The sequence below is a fragment of the Caenorhabditis elegans genome, chromosome V (genome assembly GCF_000002985.6).
Source record: "Caenorhabditis elegans chromosome V".
NCBI lineage: Eukaryota > Metazoa > Nematoda > Chromadorea > Rhabditida > Rhabditidae > Caenorhabditis > Caenorhabditis elegans.
Window position 1 is genome coordinate 17404409 of NC_003283.11, and position 26540 is coordinate 17430948.

Below are 26540 nucleotides of genomic sequence, written 5' to 3' on the forward strand. Positions count from 1 at the left end.
GTTAAGAAATATACGTCATTGTGCTTGTTTTTGAAATTTAAACCAATCCGGCAGTTTCTAAAGAAAGCAAGTTTTGTGAAAACCTACACATTCTCCTCCCTTTCTTTTTTGATTGATCAGCTTTTCTCGAAGTTGTCCAATTTTGTGGTGGTTCCTTTTGATACCCGCTCGGAAATACCATTGAAACCTAGAACCAAATTCCATGTTGGCTGACGATATTGAAAGAATCAATACTCATGCGAGTATTGGAAACTTTAACCCCGTTTTTGCTGGATTATATGGTCTTTTGTTCTTTGCATGTATTATTATTTATACTATTGTACTTCCATTTTATATTTATGCCAATAAAGTGAACCACGAAAGAGATAAAGAGGTGAAAATTGTGAAGTGAGCGTACCAAGGCCCTATCTTATGAGCATTTAAAACATATTTGCGCAAACTGAGAGTCGAATTGTAGATTTTGATCTACCCAATTACAAAACACTTTTATCAAATGGTAATAGTATACTATCTTATATTTATTTCAACATGCTTCAGCGTCTTCTTTTACCCTTATTTATCGTGAGTATACAAGATTTTCATAACAACATTAATGAAATTTAGCTGTTCAGAGACAGCATCGTACTCATATCATTTATTGTTCAGGGTTTATTTAGTTCACTCAACATAATTACTCAAGTCTTTCACGTGCTACTGTTTGTACTCTCAGTTGAACGGTTTTTTCTCTACTTTTTCCCATCCAGCGAAAAACTATTCAAATTCACGCAAAATATAATCAAGTACTTGTAATTTTTTATAATTACAAAAGAAGTTTCATGTGCCATATTCTCAGTTTGGAAGTACCAGACTGTTCAAAATATGTACTGGACTAATTTTTTCCTTTGCGTATGAATATTTCCAAGGCATTTTTGAAAATAATTTTATTTTACTTTAGATAACGTGCTCTATCAATGATGTTCTTGTATTTCTCTCGGCTATTTTATATATTCCGATTGTTATAAGTATTCGGAAGTTTGTAAATTTACAGTCAGCTCAACATTCCAAGCCGCATAAATATATTTTCTTGCAAACAATGGTGGTTTTCACATTCAAATCGGTTAGTTTAATGATCGCATGTTGCCAGAAAATCGTGAACTTCAAAAACAAATCAAGGTTTCCAGATTCAAGTTCTCGTATACCTTATGACAAACCATACTGGTATTTCCTTAACTAGTTTATTCATATACGCTATAGTAACATCAGACTATATCACCACACCGTTAATAGTCCAACTGTCATACCTGTCATGCAATAAAAGGAACGTGAAACTTTTGCTCTCCTCGATGAGTGCTCGGAAGTTATTCCATGTCCTGTTCAGAACGGGTGCCACCGTGTTGCCACGTTCATCTACAAACTACTCCACATATATGATCTAAACATCTTGTTCAGTTAAATACATATATTTCAACTACAATCGTTTAAAATTTAACAAATAAACCGTACAAAATTCACAAGAAACCTGTTTTCCACAAATAGCTCAACCGGAAACAAGTGCCTTGACGGCACATCCTCTATCCAAAAATTATATTTTCAAATGTTGGAAACTATTTTTTTAAATCAAAATCTGTTCATATGTGTTCATATATAAATTACAAAATTTTCAGAAAAAAACAGACATTGCCGACTGATATAATTTTTGAAAAAAAAAACCTTTAACTAACAAAATGTTAATAACGACTAAAAATTCTTGATTTATAGGTGAAAACTTGAAAACAGGAATTTCAGCATGTTTTCTCAAAAAACGACTAACTTTCCTAACTTTTTTTTTGGCTAATCAGCCATTTTCCAATTCGCCTAACTTTGTGAGTATCCAGAAATACAACGCGAAAAATATCAAAAAAATCCTGAACAAAATACCATGTTGGCTCAAGATATTAAAAAGAATCAACTATTATTCAAATCTCAAAAATTTTGATCAAATTTTGATAGGATTATATGGTCTTTTATTTTTTGCGTGTATAATTATTTATACTATTGTACTTCCATTTTATATTTTTTTGGTGAAAATTGTGAAGTGAATGTACCAGGACCCTGTCTTGACATTTTAAACATAATTTTACAATACTGGCAATCGAATTTTAGATTATCATCTACCCAATTACAAAACACTTTTATCGAATGGTAATAATATACTATTTGATATTTATTTCAACATGTATTTTCGCCTTGTTTTACTATTATTTACCGTAAGTACCGTTTGAAGGAGTATTAACATAATTTAGTTATTCAGAGACAGTGTGGTACTCACAACATTAGTTTTGCATGGGTTATTCGTTTTTTTATTTTTTTAATTATATTCACTCAACATAATTACTCAAGTTTTTCACGTGCTTCTGTTTGTACTCGCAGTTGAACGGTTTTTTCTCTACTTTTTTCCATCCAGTGAAAAACTATTCAAATCTTCGCAAAATATAATCAAATACTTGTATTTTTTTATAATTGTAAAGGAAGTTTCATGTGCCATATTCTCATTTTGGAAGTATCAGACTGTTCAAAATACATTCTGGTTTAATTTTTTCCTTTGCGTATGAATATTTCCAAGGCTTTTTTGAAAATAATTTAATTTCACTTCAGATAACGTGCTCTATCAATGATGTTCTTGTATTTCTCTCGGCTATTTTATATATTCCGATTGTTATAAGTATTCGAAAGTTGGTGAATTTACAGTCAGCTCAACATTCCAAGCCGCATAAATATATTTTCTTGCAAACAATGGTGGTTTTCACATTCAAATCGGTTAGTTTAATGTTCACATTAAATAATCGCGAACTTTTATAAAAAATCAACTTTTCCAGATTCAAGTTCTCGCATACCTCATGACAAATCATAATGGTATTTCCTTAACTAGTTTATTCATTTGTGCTATAGCAGTGTCAGACTATATCACCACACCGTTAATTGTCCAAATGTCATATCTCTCATGCAATAAGAGGAACATGAAGCTTTTGCTCTCCTCGATCAGTGCTCGGAAGTTGTTTAATGTTCTGCTCAATCTCCAACCGGGTGCCACCGTGCATCCACGTTTATCAGCAAATTACTCTACACACATGATCTAAATTTCTTGTTCAATGAAAAACATAAAAATATAGTTCAACTACCATCTTTACTCACTCAAAATTTAACAAATAAAACTCCAAAAATGAAGGTCTCGATCATAGATATTTTGTATTGATTATTTACTTTGTCATTTATTGAATGTTGTACTATCGTACTTCTATTTTATATTTATTCCAATAAAGTGAACCACAAGAAATGTAAAGAGACAAGCTAGTGAAGAAAGTTATATGAACGTACCAATACTCTATCTTGTGAATACGAACAATGTTGTGAAATATGTTTCTTTCACCTATTATTTTATTGAATCTTCAGTGAAAAAACTGCAAAAAATAAACAATTGTTTTGTCGAGATAAATAAATAATCATTAATTTCTTTTTAGCATCCTTTGAAATCACATTTAATTGCAGTTAGGTCATATCTGAAAATTAATTGAATTATCTTCGATATCCTCTAACTTCTACAATCTCACAGTTCTGTTCCACTCTCGGTGATTGATAATTTTCCGTTTTTCCTGCACGTTACATCCCACGAAGCCTGATTCACATCATATCTGGTGTAAATGGACACGCTTCAGGAGATGCTTTTTTACATGTAATGGTTGTCTTTACACATCCCTCACTGTCTGCAGGTTGTACACTACTGGTGAATTCGTACGGACTGCCCAATACGGGAGCAATCGCATTTAGATCACACGTGACGGATGTATCACACTCCGATGCTGGAAAAAGAGTTTGAACAGAGCATGAAATAGTTGTTGTTGTAGTGGTAATTGGGGTTGTTGTGATAGGTGCTTCTGTGACTGGAGTCTGAGGTTTCGGAGTTGTCGATGTCGTCGGAGTTACCGGTTTCTTAGTAACTGTCTTCGTAGACCTAGATGGATGGCATGAATAAACAACTGGTACAAAGAATATTAAGAGACTTATGCACTGTTATGATTATGAGCAACAAGAACTACCGCCAAGTTTTGAAGGATAAGCTCTCAAAATTGTTCAGGTAAATACATAATCACACTAGAGCATTACATTTGAAAGTTAATTCCAGACTATCTCGGCTAACTGGAAATCAGATTGGAAGTGAAGTGGAGCCAAGTATGATGAGGACGTCTAATCACTTAGTAGTAATCGATCCGGTTTCTTAATTTGTGTTCTTGTGTTTTTACAGTGTGTGTGATTCAGATATGTTTATTGAATAAAAATACTTTAACAGTTATTATTTTTGAAAAGGATACATTAAGGCGCCCACATGGAGCCCTAGATACAACAAATGCAGAGTAGTTTGGATATGAAGCGATGTTTGACCGTTAGATTTTGACTAGCTATCACAAAAGTGTTATAGTGGCTTTCACAGAATTCGATATCCGAAATTCCACCCACGCCAACGAAAGTGCATAATTGCATAAATGTGTTCGTACAGTGCTGACCATAAAGTTATGGCAAAACGATGTTTCCGTCAATCAAGTTCAGTAATAAAACAATCATAAATCGAAAACTAGAACATGTTTTAAAAAACCGTCAACAGACAAAATGTGGCCCCTTATATGGTATGTAAGCTTTAAGAACTTATTTTATGAGCGCGTTTCTGTGAGAAGCGTTACAGCGGCCGACATCTGACCGATAAGTTTTTAAAAGTCTAATCAGAAATCAGCTAACACTTATGAATGAAGGTGCCCTAGAAGGTCAGAAAATGCGGCTGGCGACGCTTCCTTGATGGTTATCTCAAATATTGTGGACATTCAACGGTCCAGAAGGTTGTCAAATAGGATTTGAGATAGGTTTTGTTTGGTGAATAATAAACTATCACATATGTCTTTCTCTTTTGATTTGCTAAATCGGCACATCTGTTCACTAAACATATGACTAAACAAAACAACAAAAAACAAAAACTAAACAAACAACAAAAAACTAAACAACAGTGGACTGCAATGTGTGAGACGTCACACTTTACGTCCAAGTTTCTATATTTAAATATTCCGTTTACGTATACAAACTTTTGAAAATTAAAAAAAAACCTTTACATAGTTTGCAACAGAGGTGGGCGGATATTTTTTCGGATATTTTCTAATAATGAATTTATCAATTAGTATTGATGTAGTTATTCTGGAAGAAATGTATCCGAACCAAAGAGTAACTATTAAGCAACATTTTAATATGATAAAACCTAGAAAAATTCTACAAGTTTTCCTTACCGAGACCTTAAAACTTATTAGCCGAGCAACATCGGATATCGGATATTACGGATATTACGGATATCGGATAATGGACTTGCATATCGTTTATACAGAAAACTTGTAGAATTTTTCTAGGTTTTATCATATTAAAATGTTGCTTAATAGTTACTCTTTTGTTCGGATACATTTCTTCCAGAATAACTACATCAATACTTATTGATAAATTCATTATTAGAAAACCAGCCGTGGACCGCACCTTCGGCGCGGCCCCCGACTTCTGGGGCTGAAAATTAATTTTTTATGAAACTACCGTAACCCTACAGTATTCCTACCGTACCACTATTGTACCACTACAGTACCCCGACTATATCCCTACACTAACCCTAACTCACTATCCCTCCAGAAGCCAAAACTTCACAGACTACAAAGACTACATAGACTACAAACTATGGACACACAGAATAAGCGCTTTATATATAGTAAATGATATCCGAAAAAAATATCCGCCCACCTCTGGTTTGCAACAGGTGAAATTTGACAATCACTTCTCAACTTCAACACAAACGGCGTTTTGCGTCCCCAATGTGCATCTGGAGAAATTCCTCTTACGAACTTGACACATTTGCCCCATATCTGCTACATAGATTTGCGATCGTTGAAATTCCACTTCACGTTCTAGCGTCATATATCGTTATATTTAAAACTCCGTCGAGAATGGCGTCCGTTAAATGGATGATGGTTTTCCTACATTTTTGGTAAGAAGCTACACTATTTACTACGGAAAACAAAATTTTCGCATTTTTCCAGCAGCGCCTTTCTGGACCTCTTCATCGCCATTTTCTCCACACAATATTACCTCGTACCTATCGTCGGTGGATATACGCGTGGAGTATTGTCAGATATTGGTATTTCCACTGACATACAAGGTCATTTATTCATTACTACCATGTGTATAGTTGGCATGTCAATTCTCGGATTCTTTGAGAGCCGCTATAACACTGTCGTTAAAGGAAACCGGGAAAACATTTTAAAAGCGAAAGGACGATTGTTTTATTTGGGAATGCATTATCTCTATGCATTGATGTTCACGCTTCCCTTGTGCTATAACCAGCCAGATCAAATGGAAGGGAGAAAATTTGTGAAAAGGGTTGGTTATATTTGATTTTGTAAAATGGAAGGTCCTTGGCAAAACTGTTGTCCCATCTTGAGTAAACTTTGGATTGCAACTAAATTGTACACTCGAGGAGGTATCGTAAGAATTCCCATTTCTTGTCCAATTTTGGAGGTGACACCTCTCAGAAATCCGATCCAAGGGTTTCAGGGTAGTGTTGCTTGAAAAGTTGAACAAGGCGGGAATTCTAATACCGGACCAAGAGCGAAAATCAAACAAAACGTTGACTCTCATCAAATTCAGACCCTTCCCTGTGTACCCGAATCAATAATTGATGACCCCGACTTTCACATTTGGCTTGAGGAACCAATGATCTATGCAATACATTACGCTATCACCGCATCAGTTATTACGTTGGAAGTCATCTACTATTTCGTGCATACTGCCTTATTTCTCTCGAGTACCAAAGCAAAATCACAGAAAACGCACAAAATGCAAGTGCAATTTTTCATCGCGTTGACGATTCAAATAGCGGTTCCACTGTTTATTGTGATCTTTCCACTTTCGTATCTTATTACGGCATTCATAACATTGCATTTCGATCAGAGTGAGTTTTTCTGTTAGTACCATCTTGTTTCGTGATGCTTAAAAAACAGCGCCCACAGTAGAACATCACTCACATATTCCAGTGTACAACAATCTTGCTCTGAATTTCATCGCACTCCACGGCCTGGCCTCCAGTTCAGTGATGCTAATAGTTCATAAACCATACCGAGACGCAGTTGCAGACTTGCTCCGTCTCCGTGTTATTTGGGCAAAGTGTCATAGAAGATCAGAAAATTCGGTTGGCGACGCATCATTAATGGTGGTCTCGAGTATTGTGAATATTCAACGGGAGAGGAAGGCATCGAATAGGATTTGATTTTTGTGTTAATAAATAATGAAATTTTTCAGTGTATTGTTTGTTGACAACATTTATTTCCAGAATCTTACTTCAAGGGCGGTAGGGCTCTTACTTCCAGGGCAAAAGGCCTAGAAGCCAAGCGCATTTAATCCTGCAGCCACCGTCTGTAAATCATGGTTTTAAGGGTCAAAGGACAATCTGTTCTTCGAGCGCTATGCACTGCGGATAAGGAACTCAGGTGCACTGCATGGGGGTGATCCACTGGGCTATAATTTTTCAATCATGAATTGCTCCTCTTTTCAATAGAGGATGGGTGAACCTAGGAGTGAGGCCGGACTTGAACTCGTGACCACCAGATTGCTAGCGGCCACCACTAGCAATTTTTTTTTTCGTGTAACAATCTATTTTTCGTGTAACCATCTATTTTTCGTGTAACAATCTATTTTTCGTGTAACAATCAATTTTTCGTGTAACAATCTATTTTTCGTGTAACAATCTATTTTTCGTGTAACCATCTATTTTTCGTGTAACAATCAATTTTTCGTGTAACCATCTATTTTTCGTGTAACCATCTATTTTTCGTGTAACAATCTATTTTCGTGTAACCATCTATTTTTCGTGTAACAATCAATTTTTCGTGTAACAATCTATTTTTCGTGTAACCATCTATTTTTCGTGTAACAATCAATTTTTCGTGTAACAATCTATTGAACTTTGCCAGTGCCAACTGAGCTATCCCGTTCCCGACGCGCAAACCCCAGACAAGGGCTGACAGGCTTCCATGGGGGTGCTCCATGCGTGCTTTGCAAACGCAGCAAGTTGGTCAAGTAAATAAACATACTCTCAGTTATGCAATCAAGATTATTACAAAAGAAAATACATGAAATATAAAGAATGTACTGTTGGCATGATCGTCATGTCAAAACAGATGAAGCAGCAACTTGGAAGAGACTACGCCGATTTCTGAAAAAAGTTTTGATCTACGTTTTCAAGTTTTTTAAAAGAGTGCTTACATTCTCAACTTTTTGAACAAGTATCGGCGATATGGCGGAAAGAAAATGAACATAGAAATCATGTTTATTGTAGAATGACAGGTCCACAGCACAAACATGATTCTCGCAATAAATTGTCCATTCTCGAGTTGAAAAGCTAGAACGAAGGTCACACCGAACAGTGGCAGCGCACACAGACCGGCGACGAACATCTGAACAATTAGGCTTTGAATAGCCTCCACGTGTTTTTGGTAGTTCTGCGGTGAGATTTGGGGCTTCAATCGGACCATCAAGCGAATCAGGTCAGTGTTGACAAACACCAAAGATGCAAAAATAGTTCCCATTGTTAGCAAAACCACAGCGTAAACGCTGTACAGCAGAGGTGTCTCGAGGTAGATTGCAAAACGATATACGACGCTAGAACGTGAAGTGGAATTTCAACGAGGAATTTCGACGGAATTTCAACGCCGTTTGTGTTGAAGTTGAGAAGTGATTGTCAAATTTCAGGGGGAAATTGCGATGACAGATAAGTCCCTCAGTTTTCTGGTCGCCGTGGTCAATGTTCACAGCTTATCTTATCCTTTCTTTCCGCTTTTTCACGGGTAGGCTTATCAGTGCATGTATACCTACGCAACAAGTGGAAAGTAATTGAACCCAGAAGTTTTTGTCTTGAAATTTTAAATGCTTTCAGCCACTTTTGTTCCTGTGACTACAACGACGGCTTCGGTGGTACCTGTGACCACTACTAGCATTGGTGAGATGGGAAGAGGGGTTCAAATATTATCACACGCGGAATCCGGTGTTTGATTGCGCGATATAAGACGGAGACAAAAAGTGTGAATGGATTCTGATTTGAAATATTCAAAATGTCGGTTTCCCTTTTTCTTGTGTTTACTTTTAGTACTATTTTCGTTAATTCTTGCATTCCGACTCAACAAGTCGAAAGTAAGTTTTCTGTTGCAATAATTAATTTTTTTTTCGATACAGACTTTTGCCATTATTGAATTAAAAAAAACAAAATTTACAAAATTCGTTCAAAGTTGGCATTTGACCCAAAAATTGTGCTTTAAATGTACTAGATTATTTGGAAAATCAAGAACTGTTTGAATTAATTTGATACTAAGTTAGGTGTTTGAAAATTGTAGTTTGTAGTTTGTATTAGAGTTTCCATATAAAAGAGAAACAAAAAAACCTTATTTCAGACACTCCGGCAGTAGTAACTACTACAACAACTACAACAACCACGACAATGACGACCACTACAACGACTGCTAGTTAGTTTTTCTAAAAAAAAATTTTTTTTAATTATACTTTTCAATTTTTAGTACCGTGCCCGACTGACTGGGAAGAATTTGTGATATTTGGAGATCAGCCAACCGCGGCTGGTCTATGTGGTGGTGAGGGAGCAGTTCTTACCTCGATTCAGAGTCAAGAAGAGCTGGACTTTATGAGAAGTACGTATTTTGTATCCAATAAGCTCGAAATACTCTGTTAAACTCCACCATTACCAGGCTCTTATGTTTCCTTTGTCGCGCTCTTGGATTTTTCTGGATTGGGGCTCAGAGGACAGGCGCATGCATATCATCAGGATTGACTGCGACATGTACCGCATTGAATTCGTTTTCATGGACAGATGGTTCCGCGACCGGCACAGCTGGATTTGTTTGGAATACAGGACAACCTGATAACGGAGGGGCACTTCTTAAATAAGTTCCTCTTCTGCTCTGTTTGAAAGTAGCGTTTATTTTTTCTCAAAGTTTTATTTTTTGTTGAAATATTACACTTTAATCTTGTGAAATTCTTAGTTACAAATATGAATTTTAATGTGTTTTTACAATACGGAGAACATGATACATCAATAGTTCATTTTATAAATTTTCATTAAAATTGGATTTCCGTAACACTTTTCCAATTTCAGCGAACCTTGCGTCACGTTAAACTACCTTGGTTTATTATCTGATGATGCGTAAGTTTCAGGTTCACAAAACCATGTCTTAACTACAAGTACAAATTTTCAGATGTGATAGATATAATGGTTTTGGGTATGCTTGCAAAAATGAGCCAGTGTGAGTTCGTTTCGTGGATTGGCAATAACTTATAATTTTTTGTGCAGTTTGTTTACAGCAATAAAGAATTCCAACATTTTGTTTTAATTTTGTTTACTGTTTTCTATATACTTGCTTGCAAAAATAAAACACAATAACCAAATATTGTAGCACCACATTTTGTTGAAAGGCGATTTGCTTATGGTTTTTCATCATATATCTGGTGTTTTGTTATCAGAAAATCACTTTTTTTTCAGCGAGAGTTTAATCCCGAAAATTTTTCTATCTTGAATTTTCTAAACTTTATGTTTTCAAAAATCTTTTTTGGTGCTCATTTTATTTCCCCCATGAAACCCATCAAAAAAACTAGTGTTGAAGACTTAAATTTGGAAAATTCTCACATTTGATCATAATCTAGAACGGAGATAACGGCTTTATCGAAGATTGCATCTTAAGACAGCTTCTGCCAGGTGGATTTGTAAAACCGTCTTGTTATATTTTATATTGTTACGTCAACATATTTTTTTTTCAGTAGAACCTATACATTTTTAAGATGGAAGAACGAATTTTGAAAATCGGTTTAATTATTTCACTAATTATTTTCATGTGCAAAATGCATAACTTTATTCTAACTGTTGACAATTGCAAAAAATTTAATACGTCAGTTAACAATGTCTCTGAAGGATGTAAGTGCTTATCTTTGGCCTTAATCTCAAAATATGACTATTTTAGCAAACGACTTCATTGTTCCATTTATTAATTACACAAAGTATTTCATTGTGAGTATTCAATGTCAACATTTCTTTACAATAAATCAATTATCAGACTGCACCAAGGAACAAAATAATAATGTGTGGGATCAGAAAGTCGATGTCCCTGTTGTCAACAAATATAATGTGCTTACTTAATAATGTTGACCCGTTTTTTGCAAATAACGACGCATTGAACGAGGACTGGAAAGTGGAAAGGTAGTTTTTAATGGGTTTAGAAAATAGACCAAGATGTGTCGGTGCGCTGTGAACTCCGTCACAAGTCAGGCTTCCAGAAGTTGTCAACGGAATCATTCGTTTTATTTTCCACCGTCTGAATTGCTCAATGACAGTAACACAGTTAGATTGGCGTTTATAAGGGATCCATTTCAGCGTTTTGTCTCATTTTATCTAGACAAATGTGTGAAGTGAGTTTCAGTTTTTATCCTCAATCTTCACATTAACACTGCAAAAGTAACCATTTTCCAGCTCCAATATGTGCCAATCTTGCGGAACCAACATGACATGTGTAGTGGACAAGATCTATACGGGACTCAGAAAGATTCAGACCAACTGGAATGGGACCGTACCGTTTACGGATCGAATGATTTTGCACACGGCAACATATTCTTGGTAATTTTTGGAGCATTTCATTACTTTTTGGCCTATAATCAGAAATTAACTTAGTGTGGTTACGTTAGAAACTGTGATCATTTTCTTCAGGAACTGTGACTTTCGCAAAGATTTTTCAAAATGGGAGTTCATATACATTGAACCTGAAAAACATGAACGAATCAGAGCGATAAATCATCTTTCAAGTGTTATGAAAAAACAGGGAGTCAACGAAACTGTTATTGGGAGATTCCAAAATGACATGAAAAGTAAGAGTTCAAATTGAATTCCAGAATATGAATATCAGGGGTGTACAGCAAATTTGCCGAGCACGCCCCCGTACACACCACAAATTTAACAGAAAAAATTGACCAAAACTATTGATTTTGTTCCAAAAAGTTTAGTAAAATAACACAAAATTTTAATTTTTTTAAATTCTACATGCCCACATTTGTTTATTAAAAACGAAGTATTGGTATTTTCAGATGGAGAAATTTCTTATGCAACGTACAAATCACAAAAAAGAGCTGAAGCATTGCGACTTGTACAAGAGGATCCATATATTCGAAATATTCTTCATAAAATCTATTATTTCGATTATGTTTTATTTCAATTGAAAAAAGATGCACTGGATGCACAATTTAGGAGCACAATTTAGAAAAAAAAATCTTCCAATATTCACACTCACAGGTTGAAAAGGAACGGCCTGAAACGCAAGAGCCAGCCTGAACAAACTGAGGCCTTTAAGCTGTTTCCGTCTCTTGGGCATCCACTCACAATCAGAAATATCAAAAGTTCACCAGCTTATCAGTTTTCCGTTTAAAAAGTTCATACCAATGACACATACATTAAAATTTCCGTTTTTGCGGTGATCAAGCATTGCGTACACCCGATGTGTTCCACGATATTTATTGATGATATCATAAAAAAGAATGTAGTTTTAATCAGATGTTCTCATTATCAAGAACTTTTCCCAGCCAACCTGCGTGTGTGATGACGAACTCATCTGATAACGATGCTTTATAAACTTGTGAATAGTGTTGTTTGAAGAACATTTTCAACTCAACAAATATGGCGACTGCCAAGCGTTTGTTCTTTACTGTAGTCACCATTGACGCAATGACCTGCAACTTTTTTGGTGTACTCTCGATCGCTTGGGTAACAGATTGGAGTGGAAGCATCGGGCTTTTTCCACTTTGGGTCGTAAGTTTTACTTGAACATAATTTACGCACCCTCACGTAAAAATAAAACCAACTCCCATTCTCATAATACATTTCCGGAGGATCACGCCTATGAAGCAGTGCACTCTGTATCTGACAGAGTCAATCTTTCTGTCAGATCTCCCTTGGTAGGCAGACATGTTGTCGTGCCTATGCCTGTTAATAGGGTGGAAGAGGCCATCCATATTAAAAAAATAAACTCATTCCCGGTAAAAAAGAACAGGTTCAAGGACGTTTGGGGACGGGGCTCTCGTCCATTTTGTCGCACCGACCTCAACTTTGCCTACTTACTTGAGGCAGTCCAGCTTTCCTCACAGTTTTACTATAATTACATATAGAGCCTCAATATTTTCAGGTCACCATTGGATGGTATGTCGCTGCGAGTTTGGTGATGGAAGTCTCCCTCCTTTGTACCGTCTTAGTGCTCATTCAGCTGATAGTCACATCGTATGTTTTATGATTCTCTTCATGAACAACTTATCATTTTTTATAGAAATACCATCAGAAGGAACGGTTACTCTCCCACGCAGAGAGGGAAATTTATTTCAATTGCTGTTCTGTCACTGTTCATCACTGTTTTAACAGTTGTTGGTGTTACTTTAATTGGAGTTAACTTGCCACATATGAACAGGAAGTATAATGATAATGCTACAGTAAGTTGATTCCGGTATACAGATATGATATAAATTTTTCTGTGTAAGTGGGCGTAGAATTACTTAAGAGATAGTGTGTATATAGTATATATTTTGCAGCCAGCCAAAACTCCTAACCTATGTTTTACTATATTACAAGGTTTAACTATGTATGTTACTGTAGGGAACGCTAAGAGTACTGTAGGATTAGCTTAAGTGTAGTATTTAATCAATGCGACAGATTTTGAAAGAAATAGGCCAGGGTTACTGTATACGTTTGCGTAGCAGCAAAAGACACACACTCTATTCACCCTAAAATTTCAGCTTGGATACTCTGCATGGATCAGTGTAGCCGGTGCAGTTTTCTACCTCGTTGTTGCGGGATTATCGATTAGCTACGCATGTGTAGAGTGCAGTTCTACCAAGTCGCACGAACCATCTTCTATCATCTGAAGAATTTTTCTCTTGTAGTTAATTGCTCATAAAGTTTCAAATTTAAAAAAAAGATCATCACTAGACAAAATATTGATAACAGACCATAAGGCAGCTTTATCCTGATCCTTGTCTGTGATAGAGCGGATTTAGCATTGTGTCGTAATATTGTTGGACTTTATGATAGAATTGATAAGGGAAAGCAAAGAACATAGAAAAACTTAGTCAGTGCAGTCAATGATCAAACTGGACGTGAAACGTTGTGTTTCCTGTTGATTGTTTTAGATCGAATAGTGTATTTGTTCTCCAAGACGGACGGAGCTTTCGAGTTTCGTGCTTCGGCACGTCTCTCGGAGAGCCAAGACAAATCCAAGTCAAAAACCAAACAAATCAAACTATGGTTAACAGAAACAACATGACATGCAGCTGCAGCCACTGTGCATCCATCGGTGTTTGTGGAAGATTCCCTAAAAGTGCGGAGTCTTAATGGTTTTGAGCTAACTGAGTTTTCAATTGCCTTTGCAAACGGCACTGGCTAGGCTAGAGAATCCGGCTGAATTTTTTTCTGTCATTGAGGTCATTCAACCCAGCTGAATCAAGAGAAAATGCGTGTTTGCTGGAAAAGTAAATCAGAGACAGGAGGGAAGTGAAATCAGTTCAATTCTGCATTTCAATCAAATTTGGTCTGCAGTTATTCTTTCCAGCTGCCGATTTTATAACAAGGGCTTCTTTTCCTGTCAAAATACTGCTTCTCGATATCAAACGTATCAAATATTCAAGGCTCAGTGTCAGTGCAGGATTACTATGCGACATCCTATTTGACGTGTAACGTCGAATATAGTTTCTGGGCTTCATGGAAAGGAGTTGCCTATCCAACACATGCCATGCAACTATTTTCTTTCCCACTCCAAATCCTGGCATTCTACATAATCATCAAAAAAACTCCGACAGTAATGAAAAGTGTTTAATGGCTTTTGTAACTGAACCACTCATTTTGTGCTGTATTAGATTTTGGAGTGTGCAGTGGAAGTACACCCTATGTTTTTCTCCCAGTTGCTGGCATTTTTGGACTGGGAACACTTAGTTGGTTGGGAATACCATTCATCATACAACTATTTGTTGGATTTATAATAGGAAACGGTACATTTTTATCATTTAAATAAACACGGGATAATTTGAAGGCTAACGCAGCGGTGCTTCCTCTGCGTCGTAGTGTGTTCAAAATCTTGAGGGGGAGGCTGAAGTTGAACCCTTCAGCCTATAAATGTCTTAAACTACTAGCTATCTGCCTTTCTCGCATTAAAACACTATTTAAACGTGGAGTAGCGCCAGTGGGGAAATTGCTTTAAAACACGCCTAACAAGGTACCACAATGACTGAATATCATGGTAAAAAAGTTCAAAAACATTTTCTAGATTTTATATGATTTTTTGAAAATTGAAAAATCTCAGTTTTTGCCTAATTCCTAATAGACTTACCGCCAATTGGATTTGTTCGATGGAGCCCACTTGCACGTTTTTAAATTTATTTATTTTATTTTTTGTTATTTTCTACCGATTTTTAATATTTTCGGTGTAATTTTGCTTGAATTTTAAAGAAAAAGTCAAAATAAATGCAAACTTTCGATTGGAATCGATCATTGAAAATGAAACGTAAAATATGTGTCCTTCAGGTGTCATATGCTCTTACGTGTATCTTTTCGAAATCCGTAGCAGTTCCCTACCACAAAATCGGTTCAAAATAACTCAAAAGTCCACTTGACACTCTACCATGCAACTGTTTTTTTCTACAACAACATCTGTCTTCTTTTCTTTTTGACAAATCCTGCAGATCAAGAAGCTGCCAAACTTCATGCATTGACTCGTTGCCCATGTCCCACAACGGAATTTTTCGAATTTCAAGTTGAAATAATATTTTCTGATCAAATTCTAAATTTTCTAAGCCTTCTTTGCAGATGGAACGTTTTTTCCCTGGTGACCGGAAAATTTCGAGCAACATAAATATTATATAACTAAGTTCTGAGCAATTACAACTTAAAACCTCAAGTTTCCTGGAACTATTTCTAAATTTCTTGAACGTATAATTTTCTCTATGTTCTTCAAATCATATGAAACATTTTCCGGTCCTTTCCGAAAGTTTTTGGCGAGCGTTTCTGAAAATTATAACAATTTTTGATATTTTTTTAAAATAATTGAAACTTCAGAATATTCTAGGAGTATCAAAACTTGAAGAAACACCGTCACGCGCAAATGCATACACTTTTTTCAACGCGCTGCGTGAAAATTCCTCTTGCGATTTCAAAGTTTTTTCCCGCCATTTCAGTGTCCAATGGAGCGCGGGGTCGAGCCAGAACCCCGTGTAGAACTTTGCAGAAGTTTCTTGAATTTTTCCACGAAATTGAACATTTCAGAATTTTATCGAATTTTTTAGAGAGTTCTGGAACATTGCAGACTTTTCCCGATTTTTCTAGAAAGTTCTGGAATATTCCAGAATTTTCCCGATTTTTCTAGAAAGTTCTGGAATATTCCGGAATTTTCTCGAATTTTCTAGAAAGTTCTAGAACATTGCCGACTTTTCCCGATTTTTCTAGAAAGTTCTGGAATATTCCAGAATTTTCTCGAATTTTCTAGAAACTTCTGGACCATTCCAGAACTTTCTAGAATTTTCTAGAAAATTCTGGACCATTCCGGAATTTTCTCGAATTTTCTAGAAAGTTCTAGAACATTGCAGACATTTCTCGATTTTTCTCAGAAATTGGAATTTTCCGCCAAAATTTTTTTCACTGAAAATTTGAATTTCCCGCCAAAATTTTTTTTCACTGAAAATTTGAATTTCCCGCTAAAATTTTTTTCACTGAAAATTTGAATTTCCCGCCAAAAATTTTTCACAGAAAATTTGAATTTCCCGCCAAAATTTTTTACACTTGTAATTAAGAGACTGCTATTTTTTTGTAGGTGTGTGATGTGTAGGAATGTATTGCGTGTACCTAATGCGTGAATATTGATTATACTGGATGTGTCGGGTCGATTTTTGGAACATGAAAAATGTAGGTATTTTTTGAAAAATGTTTGGAGAACAGTTGAATTCCCGATCCCTCGTCGTGTTGAGTCCTCCTCCATCCAATCAATATCATCACCTTCCCACATCTCCACATATGGACAGCCATGCTCCCACATCTCTACATATTTTCGATTTGGACCGTTCTCCAACATGGATGAACCGATTTTCGAATTTCTTAAGATTTTTGTCTCCCCGAAAGGAGACGTTCCAAAATTTATAGCTAACGCCAAATTTCTTTGGGTCAGATTCAAGGCGAGCCTGGGTCGCAGTAGTGGCAAGAACCCGAATTATCGGGACCACCAGCTGCTAGGGAGGTTTATGGTTGTGGTGGGCCATTATGAATTTTAGATCCGAGGATCGTACATACCATATTGCGGGGTCAGGTAGAGGGAAACACCCGCCAACAGATTGGTCCACCCGCATAATCACTGATTTTGTGACTGCAGTCGGTGGTCTGTCAACAGGCTTAACCCCCTACCCGCCCATCCTTCACACTCCATCCAGGGTTCCTCTTAGCCAGGGCTGTCGTGATCCGAAGATCAACTAGCGTCTGGCCGAGTTACCCGCCTGAGGCCTCACGGCCTTCCCGTCCATCCTAAGCCTCACAGCCATCAAGAAGGGGAACCTATCCGTTCTTTTCGTTCCAGCGAAGCTTTCCTTTCCCTTCCACCGTGTAGGTTTCAACACATGTGTGGTTGGTTCCGGTAGTTCTTCGATGAATGTGAACTTTTTAGAGATTGGACAGTGTGGTGGCGCCTTTGCCTAGTGCCGAAGCACCCGTCAATGCCAATTGTCCTCACTTTCGCCAAGGCGTAACCCCCTAAGGGACTCATTTTCTAGTCGGCCCTACCACAATTGTGCTAACTTGTGCAAGCTTTCGCCTCGTCGAGGTTGGTTCTAAGAAACACGACTCGGCTCCGGCAAGCATACCCGTCCACAACCATGGCGACCCATAAGGTCTAAGAGCTAACTAGGGCGAGGGCACCTTTCAAGTCTACTTGACTGCTTGGGGAGCGTCATCCACAGATGAAGCGTACTAGCATCAAGTCAGCTATCCCAAACAGTAAAACGACCATTCAACTTGAAAGGTAGGAGAACACGTTACTCTCCCAACTGCTTTCGGACCTTAGATAAGCCGTCATCTTGAATGGTCGATTGAGACCTTTCGCGATTCGAGCAAATCCGGCCCTCGGCAGTAAAACGCAGAGAGAGCAACGAGCAGTACCGAAGTACTCTTCCATTCCATCATCAACCGCAAGGGTTTCAGGACTGGGAACTCCCTCTAGCTCTTGCTAGAAGGAGCTTCCGCCTCTTCAGCAACCTCCCCGGGGAGGTCTCCAAGGCGGGACTCCTCTCTGACCGAAGTCAGTGAGGAGAATTGGACCTGCTGCCTTTTAATCCTTTGACCCCTAAGGATCTCCGGATTGGTGCTTCCTCTTAAAAAGAGAAAGCCAGCAGCCCCTCCCGTCTATTGACCCCCGTGGGGATCTCAAGACAGGGCAGCCCTTCTAGCTCCTGCTAGAAGGTGCATCTGATCTCTCCTATGACGCCCGGGATGGACGCCTCAAGAACAGGACTTCCTTCTGACCTTGTCAGAAAGAAGAATTTCTTCTGCTCTTGCAGCCTCCGGAGAGCTTACAAGAACAGGACTTCCCCACATGGGAAGAATTTTGGAGGGAAAAGGTGAAGGAGCTTTCACCATTGTGGTGTTGGAAGCACCGAGAAGACTTGAAGAGAGTGGAGAGTTTGTGGAGTTGATTGACGTTTGATGTTATTTGCAGAGTTATGCCAGGACTTTTGGCGTGCGGCGTGCCCTGGAGGCTAGTTGGTAGGCCTCACAGGGGCCTTCTGCAATCTTTCCTTTTTCCATCCATTTCCAGCAGGTTTTGCGTGTCCGTTTCGCATTGGATTTGGTATGTACGCTTCACCGAAGATGTGATTCCAGTACGTATTCTTACTGTGTTCGAGAACAGTAGCACAGAGTTCTGGAATGGCACTGTTGATCACGCTTCCCTTGATTCCCAATTCCTTGAGACTGTCACCTGTCGGTTTCCACCATGATCCAAGTGACCCGATTATAATCGGAAGGACGGTCAGCTTGGTTCCCGATTTCCGCAGGTGGGCGAATCCCGTCTCGTATTTGTCGATTTTTGCCTGCCAGCTCCTTTCCATCGCTTCTACTCCATGCTCATATGGGCATGCGACATCTGCCAAGATGATTTGTTTTTCATCAGGGCTTTTGAGGCAGATATCTGGACGGAGTCTGCTGAATCCTGGAAGTTCTTCATCAATCTTCATTGTCCAATTCTTTTTTCCACCGCTTTCAATGAGAGTTTTGACCTTGTGCAAGACGGCATCATGCCTCTCAGTGATCTTCTTTGAGAAACCAAACGGACAGTTTTGCAGTATGTGCCACTGCGTCTCCAGATCCTTCCCACAACGCCTACAGACTTTTGATTTGGATTTGTCGTAGTTGTTGTAGTTGCAGGCCAGTAGATTCAGACGTGCTTTATGCACAAAGCGGTGACATGCAAGGCTCAGGTTGCCACCTTTTGTGACAAACCTGTTGCTTGCTGGGTGCTGTTGCACGACTCGGACGACTTTGCTTTTCACTACTTTGGTGGTGTTGAATCGATGTTTGAGTGCTTTGTTCACTTGATCCTTCAGTGAGCGCTGCAGCTTTTTCGCATCTTCTTCCGTGTAGATCCTTTCCATGCTTTCGCTTGTGGCTTGGACGAGCAAAGCGATTTTCCCGTTCTTTACTACCATTTTCAGCCTGTAAAGTGGGGAGTCGCCAGTGATGGCCAAGTTCCTCATCACATCCCGCAGTCTCGTAATGGAATTGTACCCAAATTCGCTCCTATTGATCCTCTCCTCAACGTTGAGATAGTCGGCTATATCATCCATAGTGACTGTGCTCTTCTTTGACTCTTTCTTTACTACTTCTTCCGCCAGTGATGTGAATAATGTTTTGATGTATTCATCATCTGACCAGAGTTTTTTAAGAGTAGAGACAAGGAACGTAATCATGCAGGTTGTCTTGGGACATGCTACACCAAGCCCTCCATCCTTCACTGGAAGATGGATGTACTCCAGTGGTGACCCTCGGACTGGGATTCTATGCATCACTTTGACTCCTCGAATGACGATATTTGCAAACATTTTTATCTCCGTGATCAGTGGTATGGAATTTCCATACATGTATGTCAGTTTGGACAGCGTGAATGTTTTAAGACAGTCCAGCTTTTGCGGCGGCGTCAGGTCACTTTTGACCACGCATTCAAGTTCCTTCGTGACTTTCTCCAGTAGATCCATTGCTGAAATTCTTGCTGCCGAACCCGTCTGAACTCCCAAATATTTGTAAGTGGTGTTCTCGTCAAGGCATCGAATGGCGTTTCCTTTAAGCTTAATTGATGCGCTCCGCACAACTCCTTTTTGGATCACAAGTGATGCACATTTTGCTGGCTTGAAAATAAGATTCAGGGGCGTGCAATCATTGTCTAGCTTTGACAGTTCTCGCTGGAGCTGGTCGGGGGAATCCGTTAAAATCGCCATGTCGTCGGCGAACGCCAGTACCTTAATTCTTGTTTTGAGGCACTGGTGACCATTTGCAGACTCCAGGTGTCTTCTAATCACAGTTTCCAGGCATATATTGAAAAGTGTTGGTGAAATGGGATCGCCTTGTTTCACCCCAGACATTATTGGGATTCGATCGCTTTTTTCCGTCGCGTTCTTAACCCTCATTGATGCTCCCTGGTACATATCTTTGACCACATCGACGACCATTTGCGGAAATCCATACGCTGTCAGCGCGTACTCAATCAATTCGTGCGGGATGGATCCAAACGCGTTCGTCAGATCCAGCCATGCCACCGCCAGGTTTCTTCGTTTTCCTTTGGCCACGTCGATTGCTGTTCTGAGTATTGCTAGACTCTCATTGCAACCTTCGCGCTCCTGGAACCCTCGCTGACATTTGCTCAACACATTTGGTACAGCTCTAATTCTCCGGTTCCACAGACTGGAGTAAAGTTTGTAGATCACAGGCATCAGGCTAATTGGGCGCCAGTTTTCTGGTTTTGACTGATCTCCATTTTTGAACAGCAAGATGGTCTCGGCCTCCTTCCAGTGTTTTGGGATCTTCCTGTGTCGTTGGCACTCGTTATATACCTTCGCCAATAACTCACCACTGGGATCAAACCATTGAAGGTGGTGGTATCGCAGTCCGTCTGCACCCTGCGCGGTGTCTTTTGTTTTCCGCAGAGCGAACGCCACCTCCTTTCCGATAAACTTCTTCTCCATCCAGTTACCTATCTTGAGAGCAGGAATTTTGGAGCTTTTCTCCTTCATGATCGACTCCTGCACGTTGGTGCGGGACGTGGATTTCTTGAAGAAATCCTCCAGTTGATCGATGGGAATTTTGCAGAGTTCCTCCTTGCTACCAATAATCCTGTTGTAAGTGCGAGCCCTTTCTTTCCAGTACGATGCCTTCACATCACCAGCTCCCTTGCTGCTCTGGATTGGGTCCGCAATTCTTGCTGCATTGTTGGTCGTTTTCCTTTTGTTTTCGGTCTGGGTGCACATTTCACCCTTCGCAACTTCAAGTGGCGGGTTCCGTTTGCAAATAATATCAACTATTCCTTCATCACCTGCTGCTGCTTTTTGTATCGACGCAGTGAGTACTTCCGTCAGCCATTCCAGTCGTTGGAAGCTGCGACCCTCCATCGCATACGACTCAAGTTGGTTGTTGAACCAGTTCCGGACTTTAGCATTTAGGGTGTCTGGTTTTCCTGTAGGCACCCTCTGTTGCTTTCCCTTTTGACCTCCATTGGTTTGGGTTGGTTTTCTGGGGGGAATTGGTGGCAGAATTTTCCTTGGCAACTCCATTGGTGGGAGTTTTATGCTCATTAGGGGAACTGCCTCGGCGATTGTGCTGGTTCGGATGAACTCATCCTGCGTCATGGTGCCCAAGCTGCTTCTTCCACTGCTGGTTGTGGCTTTCACCATCTCAAACAGCATTTCCGAGGTGCTCCGACACCTTGGACTGATGTTGTTTGCAGGTTTTCCTGCGACGACGATATGTTCCGTATTGATCTCTTCAGGAGATTCATTTCGGCCTTTTTCCTGCGGGTTACCTTCGGCAGCACAATCCTTGGTTGGTACGAATATGTTGTTGTCAGGTTTGCAGTCCGGCCTTTTGGCCGGCGGGCTTATTTGAGTAAGAACACTGGCATAGCTTCTTTTGCATCTTGTTTCTTTGTAGTCCATTTGCTCAGTCGTTGGGGCTTGGAATGGTATACCCAGACTATTGACCGAGTAAAGCTCATAGCCTTCTTCCTGGAGTGTCTTCTTCAGTCTTTTTCTGAAGTTTCTGACGTCTTCTTCAGAGTGCCATTTGCCTCCTGCCATAATCGAGTTGGTCATTAGACAGATGTGCACTCCACAGTTAAAGGAGTCTCTTTGAAGAGGTACTTGCACCTTAAACTCCTTCCGAGCCCGTTTTGAGTCGTTGATGAAGTCCCTGACCGGGCCACGTGGCTCTTGGTGCAGACTGTTTGCATAATAGTATGAATTGTCTTTCAATACCAACAGTGTCCAATGGTCCTCCTCGCATATCGGGAAAAAATATGTGATGGAGCTTTCCAAGCGGTCAAGAATGTATCTTGAGCCTTTGACTTTGTACATACTCCAGAGGCATGGGTCCAAAGCTGAGTACTTTGTACTTCCTCTGCAGAGATAGGAGATGTACCAGAAGATTGCTGTGTCATCCAGCCATGCTTCACGGCTTGACTCATGATCCAGACACCAGGTGTTGAATCGTTTCCTTCTGGGTGGCGACTCCTCCGATTCGTCCAGATCGATGATGACGATGTCGTCTATACCTTCAGATGGTGCTTCCTCTTTGGCGAGCTCTCTTGAATTCCCTTCTTTCAGAGTTAGCTCATTTGTAGGAAGGGGGTTCATAGGCTTAGGGCTGCTTAATTCACAGAGAAGCGCCAAGCTCTTCCTTGCTTTGACGGATTTCTGAAAAATGGATGCGTACTTTGGGCCTCTAGACCCTTCATCTGTTGGCTCTGCTGTTTTCTGAGTCGACTTTTTAACTACGCTTCGTGTCTGATAGATCCTGGTTTTCGGGTCATCATCCTTTGTTGGTGTCATCGAATCTTTGGCAGCGTCTCTAGAGCCTGATTTGTGCTTCCCCGGCACAGTAAGCGATGGAGCAGCAGCTTGTAGCTGTTCTGCAACTCTTGCACCCGTGCATTTCTGATAGGACTTTATCCTTTTTTCCGCAGAGCTTTGGTGAACGGCGACCATGTGTGCCTCCATCCATTTGTGGCCTTCCGATACACTTGGGTCCGACTTCTCATTGCACAATCCACATTGATATGCCCAGCGAGCTTTGAGACCATGCTCGTTCTTGATATGACGAGTCAGGTGCTTTAGGTCCTCAGGGCCATAGCCAGCTTTTGTTTTGATATCACATGATTTGGAGTAACAACTGAATATTTCATCCGACGGGTAGATTGTTCTGACGGTCACTTCGCTTCCTTGTATGCTGACCAGCTCGACACGACGCTTTGGGTCCCCTGCTCTGTGAGGCCCACCCCCCACCATATTGTTCCTTACCTGACCAGGTCTTATACCCAATCCTGATCCGCTCCTTTGATTTTGAAGATGCGTTGATTGGTTGAGCGACCATGAGTCTCTGGCGAAGAGAATCCTGTTGGGGGGATCAAACATTGCATTTGATTGCCAGCCGTGTTCGGATGCCTGGGACCGCTGTGGTGCCCAGGACTTTCCTGTTCCAATTGCTTCAGCATGTGCACTGGGTTGCCATTTGACAGAATTGACCATAACCATTCGGTGACGTCCTTTTCGGCGCAACATCGAAATCCGTTGTACAAGTTAGTTAGTAATTGACAATGGAGGTTAGGTTAGTATAAACAGGAAAAATATGTTAATGAAAATATAAGAAAAAGTACAGAAAAGCGTTTGAGAAGGAGACGCTTTCTGTACGGGTGAGAGAGATAAAATATGGATTTAACAAAGTAAATAAACTTTGCCCAACGGCGGATGGGGGATGAGAAAAGACTATAGAGTACAAGAGTTAGTAAAAAGGAGCAAAAGAGTGGATGAGAAAGAAAAGTTTAAAAAAAAGACGAGGGAGAGACCCCGGACCGCCGAAGAATTACCCAAGAAAGAGGGAGACACCCTCTATCGAATAACCTTTATTACACTCACTGGGAGTGTAAACGTACGGTTAACACGATAGAAAGTGAGCACCTCAAACTTGGGTAATTAAACCGTCTCTAACGGCGCGTCTCTGTGCCTAACACACTCCGACTGCAGACAGCGAGCGAGGTCAACGATCGGCATCCCCCCTCTCCACTGACGAAGGGATGGAGGCCTAGTCGGGTGGTTTGTAACTGACATGGGACTTGTATGTTGATGCTTACGACCATATCACGTTGAATGCACGCCATCCCGTCCGATCTGGCAAGTTAAGCAACGTTGAGTCCAGTTAGTACTTGGATCGGAGACGGCCTGGGAATCCTGGATGTTGTAAGCTTTTTGCATTTTTTTCCAGAATATCAGCCGAATTTTTTTGTTGCGTCATGTCGAATAGAATTTGTACTAGAAATGAATTAAACTAAAAAATTTTGAAAATGTTTCCCCAGTCAAAATGACACTTCTGGAGAGTCGTATTTTCAAGTGTAATTAAGAGACTGCTATTTTTTTGTAGGTGTGATGAAAATGAAGAATGTAGGTATTTTTTGAAAAATGTTTGGAGAACAGTGAGATTTTCATAGAGAATACTGGATGTAAACAGTGCAGCCGACACTTTGCGAGTTAGTCAAACTACCTCGGAGGAGTGCAGCGGACATTTTGTAAACTTATAAACACATCGGTGAGGAGTGCAGCCTACACTAGGACTTACATGCAGGCGCCAAAACGCCTACCGCGCCAGCCTTGCGGCGACATCGACCTGCCTCGAGCCGCGAGCCGTGCCTCTTGTATAGTGCGGCGCGGAACCCGAAACGTGTCGGCCGCTGCGTAGCAACCACGCACGAACGTCGCACTATGTGATGCTGACACCAAGCCCTTGATTTCAAGACAGAATGCAGGAATGAGGCGAGAGGCCGGCATGAGGCGGGCAGGTTGGCGGCAGGTGTCTCCCTGAAATCACACCTGCCTCCCATGGAAGCCCTAGCATGCACTTTACTAGCTTACAATTGCATAGTCCAAATTGATTGTTTTTTTTGTTTGAAAGTTTACCTCGAATTGGTAGGATTCCTGATAACTGATGCTCTAAGAATAGCCAAGCTAACTCCCAGCCAGACTGCAAGCTTTGGCGACACGTTTGAAATAAATGTAAAAATGTGATTTATTTTGTACTCAACATAAGATTGAGGTGGATAACTGAAAAACTCACATATTATGAGAAAAAATGGAAAAATCTTACCAGTCTGGAGAAATTTGAGTTGTTTTGTAATTTATGTAAAATTGTGTTGTTATAACTACAACAAATGAAATCATTTGGGAAAAATCACAAACTGCAATTCCGATCATAAATATATTAATTGTCAGTTGCCTCATAGATTTTCGGAAAAGCACAAGCAAATGGAGCACGTTCAGAATAATGCCAACAATGGAAATAATAAATATAACATAGTTCAAATAACTATAAATTTCTACAAGAAAATCATCGATTTTATGCAAAAAAGTTTTTTTACTCATTCTACTCGGTTTAGGTTGTTGGAAAAAATGGAAAAAATTGGAATTTTACAATAGTGTTATGGCAACCCCAATCCTATTAGGAAGAAAAACAAGAAAAAATTAGTTACTATGGTTCAGATATTCAATTTGTCCAATCTACCTGGAACCTGTTGTTTATGTCTTTCCACACTCAAAAAGGTGCAACGTACCCAAAAATCAACAGAGAACACCACAAAAGTTTGGGGAGTTTTCAAAATTTTTAGTCAAAGCTTTGACAAACCACAAAAATTTCGAAAAACTTTAAATTTTTTTGAAATTTAGAGAACTGATACATGCTTCAATCCCTACAATGTGTAATTACAAACAATTGAATTTTTTTCGGCACAAGAAAGCATGGAGAATGCACTGACCAACAGCGGTTATACAACGTGGCCGCAAATAGATATGGAGACCGAGGTGTGGAATCTCTAATTTTGGACACTGGACCATTTTGAAACTTGACTCAATCTTCAAACAATAACAGTTTCATTCTATCAGTGTGGCCGAGTTTTCTTATCTCCTTATCTCTAACTTATCTCTTTGGGGGGAGAGGGAATTAATACCTGAAAAATTTCTGTTCCACTACATATATTCCTACTCTTAAAACTTGATTCCTCTACCTACATACTTCCGCTGTTTTAGGATCATTTTAAGTTCACTGTTTCTCGGTGATTGTACTCTATCTTTTGGTTTACATTTCCAACTATTGAATAAACATGTTTTGAATTCTGCGGCCGAATTCACCAAATTCTTTTTTCTTGTGA

General features: G+C 39.5%; 4 protein-coding genes, 2 non-coding genes and 7 pseudogenes across 13 annotated transcripts; 10 read left to right on the plus strand and 3 right to left on the minus strand.

Moving 5' to 3' along the window:
• The first annotated feature begins 202 nt into the window (after positions 1-202).
• On the plus strand, positions 203-1415 carry srz-51 (annotated as a pseudogene). The gene is made up of 5 exons: positions 203-373; positions 458-561; positions 612-885; positions 935-1096; positions 1161-1415. Coding segments are annotated over exons 1-5 (966 nt in total).
• A 482-nt stretch (positions 1416-1897) lies between these two features.
• On the plus strand, positions 1898-3095 carry srz-50 (annotated as a pseudogene). The gene is made up of 5 exons: positions 1898-2048; positions 2122-2226; positions 2271-2564; positions 2614-2775; positions 2835-3095. Coding segments are annotated over exons 1-5 (973 nt in total).
• Positions 3096-3565: 470 nt separating this feature from the next.
• On the minus strand, positions 3566-3975 carry T27C5.16 (annotated as a pseudogene). Its single transcript has one exon. A coding segment is annotated over exon 1 (410 nt).
• Positions 3976-4028: 53 nt separating this feature from the next.
• T27C5.17 lies at positions 4029-4235 on the plus strand (annotated as a pseudogene). The gene has a single exon. A coding segment is annotated over exon 1 (207 nt).
• Positions 4236-5846: 1611 nt separating this feature from the next.
• Positions 5847-7297, plus strand: srh-132 (Serpentine Receptor, class H; the record flags this gene model as incomplete). The annotated part of the gene is made up of 4 exons (NM_075003.1): positions 5847-6019; positions 6072-6411; positions 6679-6982; positions 7065-7297. The coding sequence occupies 4 exons, from the start codon at positions 5847-5849 to the stop codon at positions 7295-7297; spliced, it is 1050 nt and encodes a 349-aa protein (NP_507404.1).
• An 896-nt stretch (positions 7298-8193) lies between these two features.
• T27C5.6 lies at positions 8194-8690 on the minus strand (annotated as a pseudogene). The gene is made up of 2 exons: positions 8293-8690; positions 8194-8242 (listed from the first exon to the last, which is right to left on the minus strand). Coding segments are annotated over exons 1-2 (447 nt in total).
• Positions 8691-9520: 830 nt separating this feature from the next.
• clec-244 lies at positions 9521-10343 on the plus strand (annotated as a pseudogene). The gene is made up of 3 exons: positions 9521-9545; positions 9597-10237; positions 10290-10343. Coding segments are annotated over exons 1-3 (720 nt in total).
• Positions 10344-10842: 499 nt separating this feature from the next.
• On the plus strand, positions 10843-12340 carry T27C5.12 (sulfotransferase family protein). Its single transcript, NM_001028994.2, has 7 exons — positions 10843-11002; positions 11049-11095; positions 11142-11284; positions 11362-11493; positions 11555-11698; positions 11789-11946; positions 12163-12340. The coding sequence occupies exons 1-7, from the start codon at positions 10870-10872 to the stop codon at positions 12333-12335; spliced, it is 930 nt and encodes a 309-aa protein (NP_001024165.1). The 5' UTR covers positions 10843-10869; the 3' UTR covers positions 12336-12340.
• Positions 12341-12724: 384 nt separating this feature from the next.
• On the plus strand, positions 12725-14029 carry clc-21 (CLaudin-like in Caenorhabditis). Its single transcript, NM_075006.3, has 4 exons — positions 12725-12880; positions 13254-13345; positions 13392-13551; positions 13855-14029. The coding sequence occupies exons 1-4, from the start codon at positions 12749-12751 to the stop codon at positions 13981-13983; spliced, it is 513 nt and encodes a 170-aa protein (NP_507407.2). The 5' UTR covers positions 12725-12748; the 3' UTR covers positions 13984-14029.
• A 255-nt stretch (positions 14030-14284) lies between these two features.
• On the plus strand, positions 14285-14372 carry T27C5.19. The gene has a single exon (NR_131703.1). It is a non-coding gene; the product is annotated as an Unclassified non-coding RNA T27C5.19 (non-coding RNA).
• A 375-nt stretch (positions 14373-14747) lies between these two features.
• On the plus strand, positions 14748-15890 carry srh-96 (annotated as a pseudogene). The gene is made up of 2 exons: positions 14748-15102; positions 15635-15890. Coding segments are annotated over exons 1-2 (611 nt in total).
• Positions 15891-24470: 8580 nt separating this feature from the next.
• Positions 24471-24588, plus strand: rrn-4.15. The gene has a single exon (NR_070112.1). It is a non-coding gene; the product is annotated as a 5S ribosomal RNA (ribosomal RNA).
• Positions 24589-25292: 704 nt separating this feature from the next.
• T27C5.10 (G-protein coupled receptors family 1 profile domain-containing protein) lies at positions 25293-25758 on the minus strand (the record flags this gene model as incomplete). The annotated part of the gene is made up of 2 exons (NM_075008.2): positions 25293-25440; positions 25484-25758. 2 exons carry the CDS (start codon positions 25756-25758, stop codon positions 25293-25295), a joined length of 423 nt encoding a protein of 140 aa, NP_507409.2.
• Positions 25759-26540: the final 782 nt, after the last annotated feature.